Source organism: Oncorhynchus mykiss, chromosome 26, assembly GCF_057628025.1.
Source record: "Oncorhynchus mykiss isolate SJ-2025 chromosome 26, ASM5762802v1, whole genome shotgun sequence".
In the NCBI taxonomy this organism is placed as follows: domain Eukaryota; kingdom Metazoa; phylum Chordata; class Actinopteri; order Salmoniformes; family Salmonidae; genus Oncorhynchus; species Oncorhynchus mykiss.
The window spans coordinates 14252257-14268682 of record NC_143047.1 but is presented as its reverse complement, the minus strand read 5'-3'; the positions used below and the strand labels follow the sequence as shown (position 1 = coordinate 14268682).

At 40.6% G+C, this 16426-nt stretch overlaps 1 protein-coding gene across 2 annotated transcripts; it reads left to right on the top strand.

Moving 5' to 3' along the window:
• The first annotated feature begins 355 nt into the window (after positions 1 to 355).
• LOC110506429 (IST1 homolog) lies at positions 356 to 10140 on the top strand. 2 transcript variants are annotated; one of them, XM_036964579.2, is made up of 11 exons: positions 364 to 462; positions 873 to 1026; positions 1114 to 1210; positions 2618 to 2798; positions 4576 to 4663; positions 5042 to 5125; positions 6264 to 6374; positions 6562 to 6723; positions 7060 to 7185; positions 7752 to 7797; positions 7931 to 10140. In XM_036964579.2, the coding sequence occupies exons 2-11, from the start codon at positions 1024 to 1026 to the stop codon at positions 8101 to 8103; spliced, it is 1071 nt and encodes a 356-aa protein (XP_036820474.2). In that variant the 5' UTR covers positions 364 to 462; positions 873 to 1023; the 3' UTR covers positions 8104 to 10140. The 2 variants fall into 2 exon arrangements, with proteins under 2 accessions (XP_036820476.2, XP_036820474.2); XM_036964581.2 differs by lacking the exon at positions 873 to 1026 and having other exon boundaries at positions 356 to 462.
• Positions 10141 to 16426: the final 6286 nt, after the last annotated feature.

Genomic DNA, 16426 nt, shown 5'->3' with positions numbered 1-16426 from the left:
ATTAGTATTTAGCTAAATAATTGAATGAGTGATTATTGTTCAAAGTTCACACTACTACAACTTGCAGCTTATTTTTCACGTGAGTGAATATTTAAATGGTTTCATGATCTAAAGAAGAAAAAGAGCTGCGGGGTGTAGTTTTGAAACTCGGTTTTGCTGCGGGGTGTAGTTTGACCAGCTATATTGTGGTCGTCTTCCTCAAAACATATCTGGCTATGTAGCTAGTGTACTGTACATTTATGGCATTGGGGTCTAACTTCATTGGAATCTATTTTATGCCTCTCCAATCCACCATCGCCTTCTAGTGGTGTAAACAGCAGGTGTGAAACGCCCACGTTTTGAAAAGGTCCCGTGACGTAACTCAGTCATCTGTTTTTTTTTGTGCCGCAGAAGGAGGAAGGCTCACATTCACGGAAGTCAAGCAACTCGACAAGCTGTTTACCTAGCTAACGACACTAACAGGTAATGTAAACAAATGGTGTATTAGATATAACATGTACATTATATATACTATGCTTTTATTGGTTGATCGTTTTTTTTTATAGGTAACATTACTGTAGCTAGCTGGAAACGTTTTGATTCAAACAGCACTGCTTTGTTTATCAAACTAGCTAACGTTAGCTAGCTATTTTGCTAGCATAACTACTGGTAGCTAACTAACTAGATTTCTTCATCCTTGTTGTGCAAACTAGCTAGTTAGCTAACCATTTCCTTTACTATTTGATCCATGAACGTGGATTTTGTTAAACTAAGTAAAATGTGTATACTTTCTGAATTGCTGATAGAGGCGATGTAAATTAGCCAGTTATTGGTTTCAGAGGGTGGCTACTACTGTTAGCTCAATGGCTGTCTGTTTTATATGCCCGCTTCAGTCCTACCTGCCTGTAGTCACTGGTGTGGCCATCAACACGCTCATACGATGGTGATGACTCACTAGGGTCGAAACCTCTCCTTATTCCCTCTCCTTATTCCCCCATTTCCTTCATCTTCACGTTCTCTGATCAAAGGATAGGTGAAAACAATATGGTGGGTGATGTCAGTGTGGCAAAGAAATAGTCAGACTTGCCAGTATGTATTGGCTCTTTTTAATACCAACTTATTTTGTTTCCTTAGCTGGCCATCATGCTCGGTGGAGGATTCAAAGCAGAAAGACTCCGGGTCAATCTCCGACTGGTGATCAATCGCCTGAAGCTCTTGGAGAAAAAGAAAAGTGAGCCTGGCAACTACAGTACCTGTCAAAAGTTTGGACACACCTACTCATTCCAAGGGTTTTCTTTATTTTAACTATTTTCTACATTGTAGAATAGTGAATACATCAAAACTATGAAATAACACATGGAATCATGTAGTTATCAAAAAAGTGTTAAACAAATCTACATTTTATATTTGAGATTATTCAAAGTAGCCACCCTTTACCTTGATGACAGCTTTGCACATTCTTGGAATTCTCTCAACCAGCTTCATGAGGTAGTCACCTGGAATGCATTTCAATTAACAGGTGTGCCTTAAGTTAATTTGTGGAATTTCTTTCCTTTTTTAATGCATTTGAGCCAGTCAGTTGTGTTGTGACAACATAGGGGTGGTATACAGAATTTAGCCCTATTTGGTAAAATACCAAGTCCATATTGTGGCAAGAACAGCTCAAATAAGCAAAGAGAAACGACAGTCCACCATTACTTTAAAACATTACATTTTCCGGATTGACTAACCTTCAAGAAAGTTTCTTCAAGTACAGTCGCAAAAACCATCAAGCGCTGTGATGAAAATAGCTCTCGTGAGGACCACCACAGGAATGGAAGACCCAGAGTTACCTCTTCTGCAAAGGATAAGTTCATCAGAGTTACCAGCCTCAGAAATTGCAGCCCAAATAAATGCTTCAGAGTTCAAGTAACACACATCTCAACATCAACTGTTCAGGGGAAACTGTGTGAATCAGGCCTTCATGGTCAAATTGCTGTAGAGAAACCACTACTAAAGGACACCAATAAGAAGACTTGCTTGGGCCAAGAAACATGAGCAAATGGACATTAGACTGGTGGAACTCTATCCCATGGTCTGATGACTCCAAATTTGAGATTTTTGGTTCCAACCTCCGTGTCTTTGTGAGACGCAGAGTAGGTGAACAGCTGATCTCCGCATGTGTGGTTCCCACCACATGACCTGGCCTCCACAATCACCCGACCTCAACCCAATTGAGATGGTTTGGGATGAGTTGGACCACAGAGGGAAGGGAAAGCAGCCAACCAAAAGCATTCCAGGTGAAGCTGGTTGAGAGAATGCCAAGAGTGTGCAAACCTGTCATCAAGGCAAAGGGTGGCTACTTTGAAGAATCTCAACTATAAAGTATATTTTGATTTGTTTAACATTTTTTGGGGTTACCACATGATTCCATGTGTTATTTCATAGTTTTAATGTCTTCACTATTCTACAATGTAAAAAATAGTTGAAATAACGAAAAACCCATGAATGAGTGGGCGTGTCCAAACCCTTGACTGGTACTGTACATACAAACAGACACCGTGCAAGCTGTAGCCTAGTCTCTGTTAATTTACATTTTTGTATCTCGGGTTGTCTTTAAATTAAATGCTTACAGAATGGATCTTCTGTTTCTTTGTAGCTGAGCTAGCTCAGAAGGCGCGGAAGGAGATTGCAGACTACCTGTCAACAGGGAAGGATGAGCGAGCACGGATCCGTGTGGAGCACATCATCAGAGAGGACTACTTGGTAGAGGCCATGGAAATCCTAGAACTGTACTGTGACCTGCTGCTGGCTCGCTTTGGCCTCATCCAGTCCATGAAGTAAATGAGCCAGCCTAGAGGACTCTGACAAGGAGGCTCTTTCTCAATTGTTTATTTCCTTGCCTCCTTCTCAAAACACATTGGTTAGAGAGGGGAGCAGCCTTGGGACTTCTCTTCCAATGCGTTTTGAGACCGAGACGAGAGAGGATGCATGGAATCGAGTAAAGGCAATTGAAAGAAGAGCCAAAATTTATCCTAGTCAAGGAAAAGCTCCTTGCCCTATTATCGGTGTTTAAGTTTATCCTTCAGGGCATGTGTTGCGCGCTGTTATCCCACTTTCTGCAGAGCGCATCAGAGCAGAATTATTGGATTGACAGGCGGTTTTGCAGTCACGAGGTGATCAAAGTGCAGAGCATATTTGTTGATATTCCTTGCTAGTTAGTGAGTTATTTGCCCAGAAACACTACATTTTTGGTTTAGAAACGGATCATACGGCCATGAAAATCCTGGAAAAGTCGTGTGCATCCCCTGCATATATGCCAGTGTCATTGGGCCTGAGGGGAGAGATTGCAGCAGCTAGACTATGCCCTATAAAATAATGATAGAGAAACGGACTAGTTATCCAATTCAAAACATATGGTGTAGCCAGGTTAGTTAAGTATTTAGCTAATAGCATGTATTAATGTCATGTCCGATGCCCTACAAAAATGTTGTCCAGCGCTCTTGAATAAACTACCCTCACGCAGGTGATGAACGGGTGAGTTAACCTACTCCTGTTATAAAAAACACATCTCAAACACTCATTGGAGTTGACTCTATTCCCCTCTATTCAACATTGGGCATGTCATTCTGACAGTGTTAAAACATATTATTAGAATAGCTAGAGCCTGGACAATACCAGTGGGGCAATATTTCTTCCATGGCAAAAATGAAAACCCGAAGTGGATCCAATTCTTTGTTCCTTTTTAAAAACCTGCTGTATGTAAAATACTGTGTGCTATAGCTTGGAAAATACATAAATGACTGGATGACAACATAATGTTTGTTTCCAACATTAGGGCTGTTTTCCTAAAGACGTTAAATCCGCTTTGTGTTTTGTTTCCATGCCACGGTACTAACGAGTATCGCCCCGGCCCCAAGAGTAGCCTAATTTTGAAGACTCCTATCCTGTCAATAGATCTCCACGAAAACCTTAATATTTCAGCCTTACATGGTTATAGATAAACATGTCTTAGTAATTTACTTTGCTTTGAAGTAGCTGACATAAGCCATTTGATCCCTTATTCATTAAATAGTATTTGGTTGTAAGTGTAAAAGTGATTTACGCTATTTTAAGGATTGCCAACCATTCTCCAGGAGAGCCTTAAAGGGCGGCAGGTATCCTATAGGTTAGAGCGTTGAGCCATTAACTAAATGTTTCTGGTTGGAATACCCGAGCCGACAAGGTGAAGAATCTGTAGATGGGCCCGTGAGCAAGTTACTTAACACTAATTTACTCCAGGGGCTGCCGTACTACTATGGCTCACCCTGTAAAACTACACATTTCACTGCACCTATCTGGTTTATGTGACAAAAACATGTATTTTTTTTTCAAGGGGCTGTGTTCCTATTTTTTTGAGTCATCTGCAAAGAAGTCAATAGGCGGAGGGTGGCTTACATTTTTACAATAATGATAAACATACATTTGTATGATGCAAGGAACCACTTTACAATACAATTTTACGTCCCCCTTTTGGCCCATGATGGTACAGACCATTTTTCATTTGAGCTTTCAGACGAGTGAAAAGGAAATCTGTCAAGCCATGTCCTTAACACCTATTTGTCTGTTTCTTGACAGGGAGCTGGACCCTGGCCTGCAGGAGGCTGTGTCCACTCTCATCTGGGCAGCCCCACGTCTGCAGTCTGAGGTCAACGAGCTTAAAATTGTGAGTAGTATGCAATGTGCGTTAACATGTCTAGTCGCTTGGACTAGTCTTATTATACTGCCTAATTGAAACACTTGCATCCTGCCCCTTCCCCAATACACATGGAACTATTGGACTATAAACGGTGTCTTTCTGTATTATACTTATGCTATAATGTATTATTCTATTCTACTGAGCCATTTACTTGATGTTCGTTTTCTTATCTTTTATTGTTTTTGCATTGTTGAAGGAACCTGCAAGTAAGCATTTAGTTGCGTATCCCCTACATACGACTAATAACACTTGAAACTAGTCCTCAGTAATAAAACAAAAAATGTAATGCAGTTTGTACACTTTTTGCTGTGTTGTGATCCTTGATGCTGTACTTTCTCCATACAGGTGTCTGATCAACTGTGTGCCAAATACAGCAAGGAGTATGGCAAGCTCTGTAGGACAAACCAAATCGGGACTGTCAATGACAGGGTATGCATTTTGAGATGGTCTGCTCCAAGATACAGTACCAGTCAAAAGTTTGGACATACCTACTCATTCAAGGGATTTTTTTGTACTATTTTCTACAACTCTATTTTCAAAATTGTAGATCAAAAATAATAAATAACACACATGGAATCATGTAGTAACCAAAAAAGTGTCAAACAAATCAAAATATATTTTTAGATCTTTCAAAGTACTCACCCTTTGTCTTGACGGCTTTGCACACTCTTGGCATTGTCTCAACCAGCTTCATGCGGTAGTCACCTGAAATCCATTTCAATTAACAGGTGTGTCAAGTTAATTTGTGTCTCAAATGCATTAAGGAAAGAAATCCCAATCAGTTGTATTGTGACATGGTAGGGGTGGTATACATAATATAGCCCTATTTTATAAAAGACCAAGTCCATATTATGGCAAGAACAGCTCAAATAAGCAAAGAGAAACGACAGTCCATCGTTACTTTAAGGCATGAATATCAGTCAATACAAAACATTTCAAGAACTTTGTGCAGTCGCAAAAAAACATCAAGCGCTACGATGTAACTGGTTCTCATGAGGACCGTCACAGGAAAGACCCAGAGTTACCTCTGCTGCAGAGGATACGTTCATTAGAGTTACCAGCCTCAGAAATTGCAGCCCAAATAAATGCTTAACAGACACAGCTCAACATCAACTGTTCAGAGGAGACTGTGTGAATCAGGCCTTCATGGTCGAATTGCTACAAAGAAACCACTACTAAAGGACACCAATAATAAGAAGAGACTTGCTTGGGACAAGAAACACAAGCATTGGACATTAGACTGGTGGAAAGTGGGAGCTCCTTCAAGACTGTTGGAAAAGCATTCCTCATGAAGCTGTTTGAGAGAATGCCAATAGTGTGCAAACCTGTCATTATGGCAAAGGGTGGCTATGAAGAATCTAAAATATATTTACATTTGTTTCACTTTTTTTTTTGTTACGTGTGGCATTTCATAGTTTTGATGTCTTCACTATTATTCTACAATGTATAAAATAGTAAAAAGAAAAACCTTTGAATGAGTAGGTGTACCTAAACTTTTGATTGGTACTGTATATGTTGATGTGTTTGTTTCTGTGCCTAAAAAATATTTCTCTGCTTTACCCCATAGCTCATGCACAAACTGAGTGTAGAGGCTCCTCCTAAGATCCTGGTGGAGCGCTACCTCATTGAGATTGCCAAGAACTACAACGTGCCCTACGAGTCAGACGCCATGGTCAGAGTGAGTAGCTGATGATAACCTGTCTCCCTGTGCCCACCCCCTGACTGACTCTACTATTTATATACTACCAAGTCTGGAACCAACAGGACCCTGAAAGCCCCCCCCCCCCCCCCCCAAGCCATAAGACTGCTAAATAGTTAACTAGTCATGTGATGAATAACATTTTATTTTAATCCCCCTCCCGCAGCCAGAGGTGTGTACAGGCGAGGAGGCTGACCTCATAGATGTGGACTCTGACTTCAAGAAGCCAGGTGGTGGTGGTGGTGGCGGCGGTGGTTTCACCGCTGGGGCCATGCCTATGCCCATGGGCCCCCCATCAGCGTTCAGCTACCCAACACCCAAAGGACCCGTAAGACCATCTTTTTTCCCTATAGTGTCTTGAATGACACCTCTCTTGTTTGGCGAGATCGCTGCTTACAGATGAGTCCGCAGTAGGGGGAAAACGGCGCCACTGACCGCTATTGTTCGTGCACCAGTACATATTATGCTTTTCTATTCCGCGTGTGATGCGTGCGACGATGTCACAGCAGAAGAAAACAGTCTCAGTTGTTTGCAGTAACTTCGTCGTTGTTGTAATACCGCCAACAGACATGGCTGTTTCACCATTAAGGATTCCAGCTTTAAGAAATATAGAGATGTTGATATGAATGTGATGTTTTTATACATGTACGTTTGTTTTCTTTAGATGCCCGGCCCCATAGGGTTCAACGGCCCCTCCGTTGGCACATATGATGCCTTTAACAACTTCCAGCCTCCGATGAGAGGAGGGCCGCCCCCTGAGCTGCCGAGCTGCCCTCCCACCTACCAGTCTGTAAGTGTCAGAGCCCCCTGCCCCTTCTGCTTCTCCAGACAGATGGACAGACGACCAGTTCACCTTTCAGGGAAGAGGAGTTCATTATAGTTTGCTTGTGCCATCGCTTGTCTCTGCAGCACAGTGCTATGCTACAGGGACGTGATAGGGATTGGATAAGAACAGATGGAATGTGGAAACGGCCATAGCTGGTATTAACTGCTAATCACTAACCTTGTGCTGAACTGCATACAACTGTCTTTTGAATGCTCTGAGTGAGTTTAATATGCTGAAACAGATCTGCTTGCTGTCAAACTAGTATGTTACTGGATGTGGTAGGGAAGCCATGTTCTTCATAGTGAAGTGAATGCAATTTGAGGTTAGTTATATTATGAGCAAAAAGCAAGAGCTTAATTCTTACCCCAGTGGTGTTGACTTTCTCTGCACTACTTCAATGATTATTTCTCCTCCAATCACATACTAACATCCAAACATTGTTTTTCTCTGCCTTCTCATGTATCTATACGTCTTTAACATTTCAACATGCAGACAGGGTAGAAAGATCATGATGGGTGTGTATTTTTCAGATTGATGAGCTGTCTATTAAACCTTCTGATCGATCCCAGGTATCTGGTAAGTTGTTTTCAAATAATATTTCCTTTTTTTCCGCGTCAATCTCTTCAGCAATATTGTTGCTTGCTTTTTGCATAACGGTTGCATTGGGGTGTATTTGTAATGTCATTCTAAACCTATGTTCTTTCCACAGGCCCCGGGCCTTCATCCCAGATCTACGATAACAACGCCCTCCCTGAGCTGCCCTCAGTTCCCGACACGCTTCCCACTTCCTCCTTTGGAGTTGGACGCAACACTGCGAGCTCTGATGACATCGACTTTGATGATCTGTCACGGCGCTTTGAGGACCTGAAGAAGAAGACCTAGTCCTCCAGTATCCCATCATCATACTGTGTTGTCAGTCACTGCAGCTACAGTATCAGGAAATATTGAAATATTTGGATTGGCACCCTTTGCAGTGAAACTCTCCTCATTGTGTAGTTTTACTGATGTTAACTGTACCTCATTCAAACAGGTGAAGGCCCTTTAGAGGGCTATTTGACAGTACATTTTATTATCGACTATGTCCAATCAAAACTGGACCGTATAGATGTCATCTTTATATGAGCACTTTGGATATAAAATGGCCTTCCTGATAGTTACTAGTACTCTATGTAACCTCTCAATCTTTCTCGTTGCTATGGTCGTATCCCCTTGACTCACAGTATGAGCCAATATTTGGTTAATAATCGAATAGTCTTAACTAATAGTGTCTCTCGTCCAGAGACTGGATTGAGTAATACAGGATCTTAATAGTTTGTCGTTGTGGGTTTCATGAAGCAGTTCTTACCGGTCACTGAATCGCATACTAGAAAAACCTGTTTTCTGGCACACCCATTGTGTCAAAATTCAGGCCTAGGACATATTCAAGGTCGTAGCACATCTATGTCGGGTTTTACCCTCAGTACTCTCTGGCTCTGAACCTTTGACGTCAAACCAGTTCTATGACCGATCTGTTACCTTACATGGGGTGGAGGGATTCAATCAGACTTGATTGATAAAGTAGAGTATTGAATGCACAATGCTATTTACAGGAATTGTTTTATTTGTAGAGCAAAAATATGTTGGTAGGAGGTTGAAGGCAAATAGTTGGAAAATATGTTTATTTTGTACATGGATTTTATTATGAGAAAATCCACTTATTGTTTTAAAGAGTATTTAGTTTAACCCTATACATGCACTTTCCGTGTTTGTGTAAAATAACCCATGCAGTGAATTGGCAAATGGAATGCATGATTTGACCATGTACGTTTGCTGTAAATACGGCCCTCAAAATGTAACGGGTTCTTCCTCCTCTTTGTGTAGAGGTTTATAGTGTGATTCAGTATGTTATCTATGTATGTGTGTCCTGTATGTGCCACACTGCATTTACCATCATCAGAGGCCTTCCCATTCTATAAGTATATTCAGACTATGTACACGTAACATGCAGTGATGGGAAAAGTACGCAATTGTCATACTTGAGTAAAAGTAAAGATGCCTTAATAGAAAAGTAAAAAGTGAAAGTCACCCAGTAAAATACTACTTGTGTAAAAGTCAAAGTATTTGTTTTAAATATACATACGTATCAAAAGTAAAAGTATACATTTCTAATTATATTAAGCAAACCAGAAGAAAGCACAATATTTGTGTTTTTTAAATTTACGGATAGCAAGGGGCACACTCCAACACTCAGACATAATTTACAAAATAAGCATTTGTGTTTCGTGAGCCCTCCCAATCAGAGGCGGTAGAGATGACCAGGGATGTTCTCTTGAAAAGTGTGAATTTTACAATTTTCCTGTTCTGTTAAGCATTCAAAATGTAGCGAGTACTTTTGGGTGTCAGGGGAAATGTTTGGAGTAAAATGTTAGTTTTTTTTTTAGGGCTGTAGTAAAGTAAAAGTTGTCAAAAATATAAATAGTAAAGTACATATACCCCCCAAAAATACTTAAAAGTAAAAATACTTTAGTACTACTTAAGTACTTCACACCACTGGTAACATATATAATCTTTCTTAAAAGTTGTTTGAAGTTTTGATTTTGTGTTTGATGAAAATGTGTTGAATCTTGGTGATGGAAGAAGTAGTTTTGATAAAGGTGAGAAAGGGGGGTGGATTTGCTGTTCCTGTCTTATAGCTTGTTTTCACTAATTATGATGGGTGGAAGTTAGGACTGTCTACTCCACCATCCTAAAATAAGACTAACACTAGTGTACAGACCCGCTCACTGCTTTGACTGATCATCCTCTAAGGTGTAATGTAGGATTGTTTGAAGAATGTTTGATACCAACTTTGATTAGCAAGTGTACCATATATCTTGTCACATAAAACAGATAATAGCCTATGGTTTTTTCTGTCTAATAAAGGACATCTTTCTAATTGAAGTTCTGGGGTGGCTAATTTTCTTAGATGCAATTGTTTCGGTGTTTTCATATCTTGTCAAGTGGAGCAGTTCTACTGGAATCAAAGGAACTCAGTTGGTAGTGCAGTGTAGATACTAGTACTGCCGCTAGAGAGGGTAGATTACCACATGAACAGTGAAGCTTGACTGATATGAATGCCTCAGTGGATGTGGCAGGTAAAGTGTTACACAAAGGACAGAAACGAGTCTCCTGAGCGTTGAGGGACCCATCTTCAAGAGAGCAGGGTTTCATTCAATGACCTTGAAAATACCTTGAAACAAACAGAAATAAAAAATAAGTGTACTTCAACTAAGTTTGAAGTGGAAGCTCCTTTTCAGGAAGTTTCCCATGATTTGTGCTTGCAGATCACAACCCAGGTTTCTGCAGAGGGAGGCTTGTTTGACACGTGTAGATCTGAAGCATCGCAATGGGGTGTTTTTCTGGAACTCTCAGGAGCTTGAGGCTTTTGTCAATGCTGACAAGTTTTTGTCTTGATGTGTTTAAGAAACCATGTGTTTGATGTGTTCCATACCATTCCGTAAATTCGGTTCCAGGTATTACTATGAGCCTATCCTCCCCAATGAAGTTGCCACTTGCCTACAGTGCTCAGGGTCCTTATAACTTCAAAGAGAGATGCTACATCAGAGTGGTCTTTGATCTGTGGCCTCCTGTTGTATTCATGGTCACATCACAGAGCGTCCAGATGGCTGTCTGAGAGGTTCTAATCTAAGTTGTCTGTAGCTGCATGAATTTGCTTATTCTGAGAGTGTCAAACTGACCCAGCTAGGTGAGTCACTGTGCATCGCCACTAAACGTCTCTGACTGTGGACGATGATGAGCTGTTTGGACAGCTCTGTCTCCCTCTCCCTTGTGGCAATAAAGGCTGCTACCCCCTTCTGAGATAGGGATAGGGCAGAGGATAGTCTTTAAGAGTCCACTGGTGTTCAGCTCTGCATGGTGCTGTTTACAGACAGGGGGCATGCAGTTTGTATGTGGCAGAGTAGGGGATAGAGAGACAGGGGTTACCCACATGTCTGGTGGTATAGGAATGGCTGCGGGGTACAGGCCGAGTGTTCACATTAAACATAAGCCTAAAGTTGCTCAAACTGATAACTACATAGGCTTACATGTTTGCACACTGGAGAACAAGGATTTGTTCAGTGCTGGATTTTTTGTTGATGTTTGAGAGAACATTTGATGGGTCTTGGGGTTTGGCACCGGTTCAGCCAATGCTCTCCACCGGCCCCATTTTAACAATCTTTCTGTGAAAAGGTCCTCTGATGCCACATACGATTACATTCGCACCTGGTGATAAGTGAGGTTACTGTCGAAAAACACTTTCAAGTTTAATGACATTTTCAGTGATTTTCCACTGTTTGGAGTATTGAGTGAAGCGCATAGGGGAAATTAAGCAGCATAAGTCCTGGTTTCTCAGGATGGTTTGACCTAACAACATAGATCAACTAAGACAATTAAGTTACTGTACACAATATAATATTATTCTTATTACATTCTACCTGAGGACAACACAACTAAGGGTTTTAAAATAGCAAGAATAAAAAGAAAACAACCAATTGGAGAAGGCTGCTTCCTTACCATGAGTTACCCAGGCGGAGGTTGAAGCCCTGAAGCACTCTCCTTTCTGCTCATGGCCAAACTCTATTTTTACTGCGCTAAAGGGGAATTGACTGACTCAATTTTAGGTTCAGAGAATATTAATATCCCCTTTTCCAACATTTTATTGGCTGGCAATTCCCCAAGAAATGTACTAAATTAATCTCACAGACTTGAATTCATTCATTTGTGATTTATATTAAAAACATTCTGCAGAGGGCCCAAATAATTTTAACTGGGGTCAGATATTAGTTTGGAATGGATAACGTTCTGTCTGACCATTGGACCACCATTGTTGCTGCAGTGGGATTTACCTCTATGGCAATCTCCATTGATACTGAAGCATTGCAGAGGTTAAATGACAGATTACACAAACACACATATTTTCTCAGGTTCAGCCTTCAGTTCCATGGAGACTCACAACATGAATGAACACATTATCAACTGCATGTACTGCCCTCAGCAGAAATGTCATGTTTTGGTGGAGCTGCCTGTTTCTCATTATCCAGGGATGAATGCAAGGACTTAGATTGTTGTTTTATTTAGCCTTAGTCTTAGAGATAATGTGATCTTGCATACTTTCCTTACAGGGGGTTTGGGCACTACACTGTGTGTGCTAACTAGCAGAGGAAAAAACATATTAACATTGTGGACTGAGAGAAAGACAACTATACAGACTCTCTAATAGGTTTCTGATGAGGAGAGGAGAGTTCTGTTCTTTGTCACATCAGACTGTTAAACTGTCACTTCCTTTTCAGCTCCTTATCAGCTGTCAGTTCTAATGTCTGGAATGAGGAGTGAGTGACTCAATTGTTCCAGTCAACATTGTTACCATTATCAATACCAAAATCAAAGAATTGTTATCCAAAAATCAACAGTTTGATTTTAAACTGAATAACCATTTGTTGACAACTCCAACATGCCTTTGCCCAGTGAGTTTTTTGGAGACCGTTATGACCTGAGCACCCTTTCTTGTATAATTAGAAATCAGTAGTAATTATTCTGTTATGGGTTAGGTTGAATAATCTATGTGTATTGTATTGAGGCATAGGGAAAGTACAAAAGTGGCCTGTCTCTAAGTGCAAGAATGATTCCATAAGGGTTGGATAGGAGTCATTTGTCTGGGGTTAGAACATGTTTATCAAAAATTAATAGAAACCACCTGTCTGGTTTATGATAAGATCACGGTTAAGTTACTATCCAACTGTCTAGTTTCTGTAGGAAGATGACTTTCCACGTAATAGCAGGAGAGTGGAGTGAAGACAACAGGATGCAGATAGCGGAGTCGTATCTCGAGGACAGAGCGCCATCTGACCCAGACTGGATCATCCTACTGTACTGTAGCTAAAATATTGTAACTGTGTATCCTTATGTCATTCAGCCAAAGCGTCCAATTGGGTGAAATTAATCTAATTTGATTTTAATTTAATTATTTGTGTCCATCCTGGAGTTTATACCAGAAAGTTAGAACCTAACATTTTAAACTGACTTGGACAGAGCTGTTTATTCACATGTGCTGTTGCTGGTCAACTCCTTAGCTTGCAGTGACACACAGAGTTACGAACATGAGTCAGAGGAGTTCTTAGACAATCTCTGCCATGGCATTGAGATACAGTAACTTACATAACTGTCTGGGGTGATATGAGTGTATTCCTAATGGGCGTTACCCTTTCTTTCATAACAATCAGCTGAGCACAGTGAAAGTAGGACTCACATTCTGATGGGGATGAGGGGAGAGCACTGGAATATAACCTTATTTAGGGAAAAACAGTTTCAAAGACATATATTGTTTTAATAATTTTGAAAATGTGTTCCAATAAATAAATATATAATACTAAGTGAACCCATAGATACAGTCACCTCCAAAAGTATTTGCACCCTTGACAAAGATGAGCAAAATAGACTGCATGAAATAAATAATACAAATACTGAGGTTTATTGTATGCTCATATTAAAAAAAATATTGAAATTATTTTATATTAATACAGTTGAAAGATATTTTGTTAAACCTTTTACTGCAGTGGGCTAAATCAGGGTCACAGTGTTTCTTGGTAGTCTTAAACAAAAAAAAACAAAAAAAGTATACACCTCACACATGGTTATGGGCTTAAAATAGCGAGATACAGTGGGGCAAAAAAGTATTTAGTCAGCCACCAATTGTGCAAGTTCTCCCACTTAAAAAGATGAGAGAGGCCTGTAATTTTCATCATATTCTACTATGACAGACAAAATGAGAAGAAAAAAAATCCAGAAAATCACATTGTAGGATTTTTAATGAATTTATTTGCAAATTATGGTGGAAAATAAGTATTTGGTCAATAACAAAAGTTTATCTCAATACTTTGTTATATACCCTTTGTTGGCAATGACAGAGGTCAAACGTTTTCTGTAAGTCTTCACAAGGTTTTCACACACTGTTGCTGGTATTTTGGCCCATTTCTCCATGCAGATCTCCTCTAGAGTAGTGCTGTTTTGGGGCTGTTGCTGGGCAACATGGACTTTCAACTCCCTCCAAAGATTTTCTATGGGGTTGAGATCTGGAGACTGGCTAGGCCACTCCAGGACCCTGAAATGCTTCTTACGAGGCCACTCCTTCATTTCCCGGGCGGTGTGTTTGGGATCATTGTCATGCTGAAAGACCCAGACACGTTTCATCTTCAATGCCCTTGCTGATGGAAGCAGGTTTTCACTCAAAATCTCACGATACATGGCCCCATTCATTCTTTCCTTTACACGGATCAGTCGTCCTGGTCCCTTTGCAGAAAAACAGCCACAAAGCATGATGTTTCCACTCCCATGCTTCACAGTAGGTATGGTGTTCTTTGGATGCAACTCAGCATTCTTTGTCCTCCAAACACGACGAGTTGAGTTTTTACCAAAAAGTTATATTTTGGTTTCACCGGACCATATGACATTCTCCCAATCTTCTCCTGGATCATCCAAATGCTCTGTAGCAAACTTCAGACGGGCCTGGACATGTACTGGCTTAAGCAGGGGGACACGTCTGGCACTGCAGGATTTGAGTCCCTGGCGGTGTAGTGTGTTACTGATGGTAGGCTTTGTTACTTTGGTCCCAGCTCTCTGCAGGTCATTCACTAGGTCCCCCCGTGGTTCTGGGATTTTTGCTCACCGTTCTTGTGATCATTTTGACCCCACGGGGTGAGATCTTGCGTGGAACCCCAGATCGAGGGAGATTATCAGTGGTCTTGTATGTCTTCCATTTCCTAATAATTGTTCCCACAGTTGATTTCTTCAAACCAAGCTGCTTACCTAATTGCAGATTCAGTCTTCCCAGCCTGGTGCAGGTCTACAATTTTGTTTCTGGTGTCCTTTGACAGCTCTTTGGTCTTGGCCATAGTGGAGTTTGGAGTGTGACTGTTTGAGGTTGTGGACAGGTGTCTTTTATACTGATAACAAGTTCAAACAGGTGCCATTAATACAGGTAATGAGTGGAGGACAGAGGAGCCTCTTAAAGAAGAAGGTCTGTGAGATCCAGAAATCTTGCTTGGTTGTAGGTGACCAAATACTTATTTTCCACCATAATTTGCAAATAAATTCATTAAAAATCCTACATTGTGATTTTCTACATTTTTTTTCTAATTTTGTCTGTCATAGTTGAAGTATACCTATGATGAAAATGACATGCCTCTCTCATCTTTTTAAGTGGGAGAACTTGCACAATTGGTGGCTGACTAAATGTTTTTTTGCCCCACTGTATACCACTAATCACTATTAGGGCAACAATTAAGAAGTTTAAAACCCCTGGAGGAGTGGTGAACTTGCCTGGTGAAGGACCCAAGAGTGTCTTGTCCCTACTCGCAGTGATGAAGATTGTTTGGGATGAAATAAATATCCAAGGGCCACAGTTGGATAATGACAGAACATAACCGCATCTTGGGGTCACCAAGTCTCCAAATCTACCATTATATGCCACTTCCATGCCAAAAGTCTATTTGGAAGGGTTGCCACCTAGGTGCTATGGTCAGATGAGATGAAAATAGAGGTATTTTGCCACGCACACCAGTGGTGGGTTTGGCTTTGAAAGAAAGATGCATATGCAGAAAATAACCCCATGCTTACTGTAAAATATGGTGGTGAATCTTTGATTTTATGAGGCGGTTTTGCTTCCTAGTCTTGGGGACCTTGTTGAGGTCAACGAACGGTATCATGAACTGTACCAAGTACCAGGACATTTTAGCCAAAAACCTGGTTGCCTCTACTAAGAGGCTGAAACTTGGCTACAAGTGGATCTTCCAGCAAGACAATGACCCCAAGCACACATAAAAATCCACAAAGGAATTATAAATTGACCAAGAAAATCTACATTTTGGCAAAGGCCATCTCAGTCTCCGGACTTGAACCCCATTGAAAACCTGTGGTTTGACCTGAAGAGTGCAGTGCAGAGTGCAGACCGAAGGATATCAAGGATCTGGAAAGATTATGTATGGAGGAGTGGTCCTTCAATATAGCTCTGGTTTTCTATTAATTATTTGATAGTCTTTTTTTCTCATCTTTATCAAGGGTGACAATGATTTTGGAGGTGACTGTATGTTACTTAAATATAAATGTACAGTGTAAAATAATATATCAGCGGTTTGTGAGAAAATAAATATAACAGAGTAATTCCATACATTAAGTAACTTCATACAATCCA

Bases quoted from the DNA above. Each gene is read 5' to 3' on its own strand.
- LOC110506429 (XM_036964579.2), top strand. The intron at 6,375-6,561 runs GTGAGTAGCTGA...CCCCTCCCGCAG, and splicing joins AGTCAGACGCCATGGTCAGA to CCAGAGGTGTGTACAGGCGA. The intron at 6,724-7,059 runs GTAAGACCATCT...TGTTTTCTTTAG, and splicing joins ACCCAACACCCAAAGGACCC to ATGCCCGGCCCCATAGGGTT.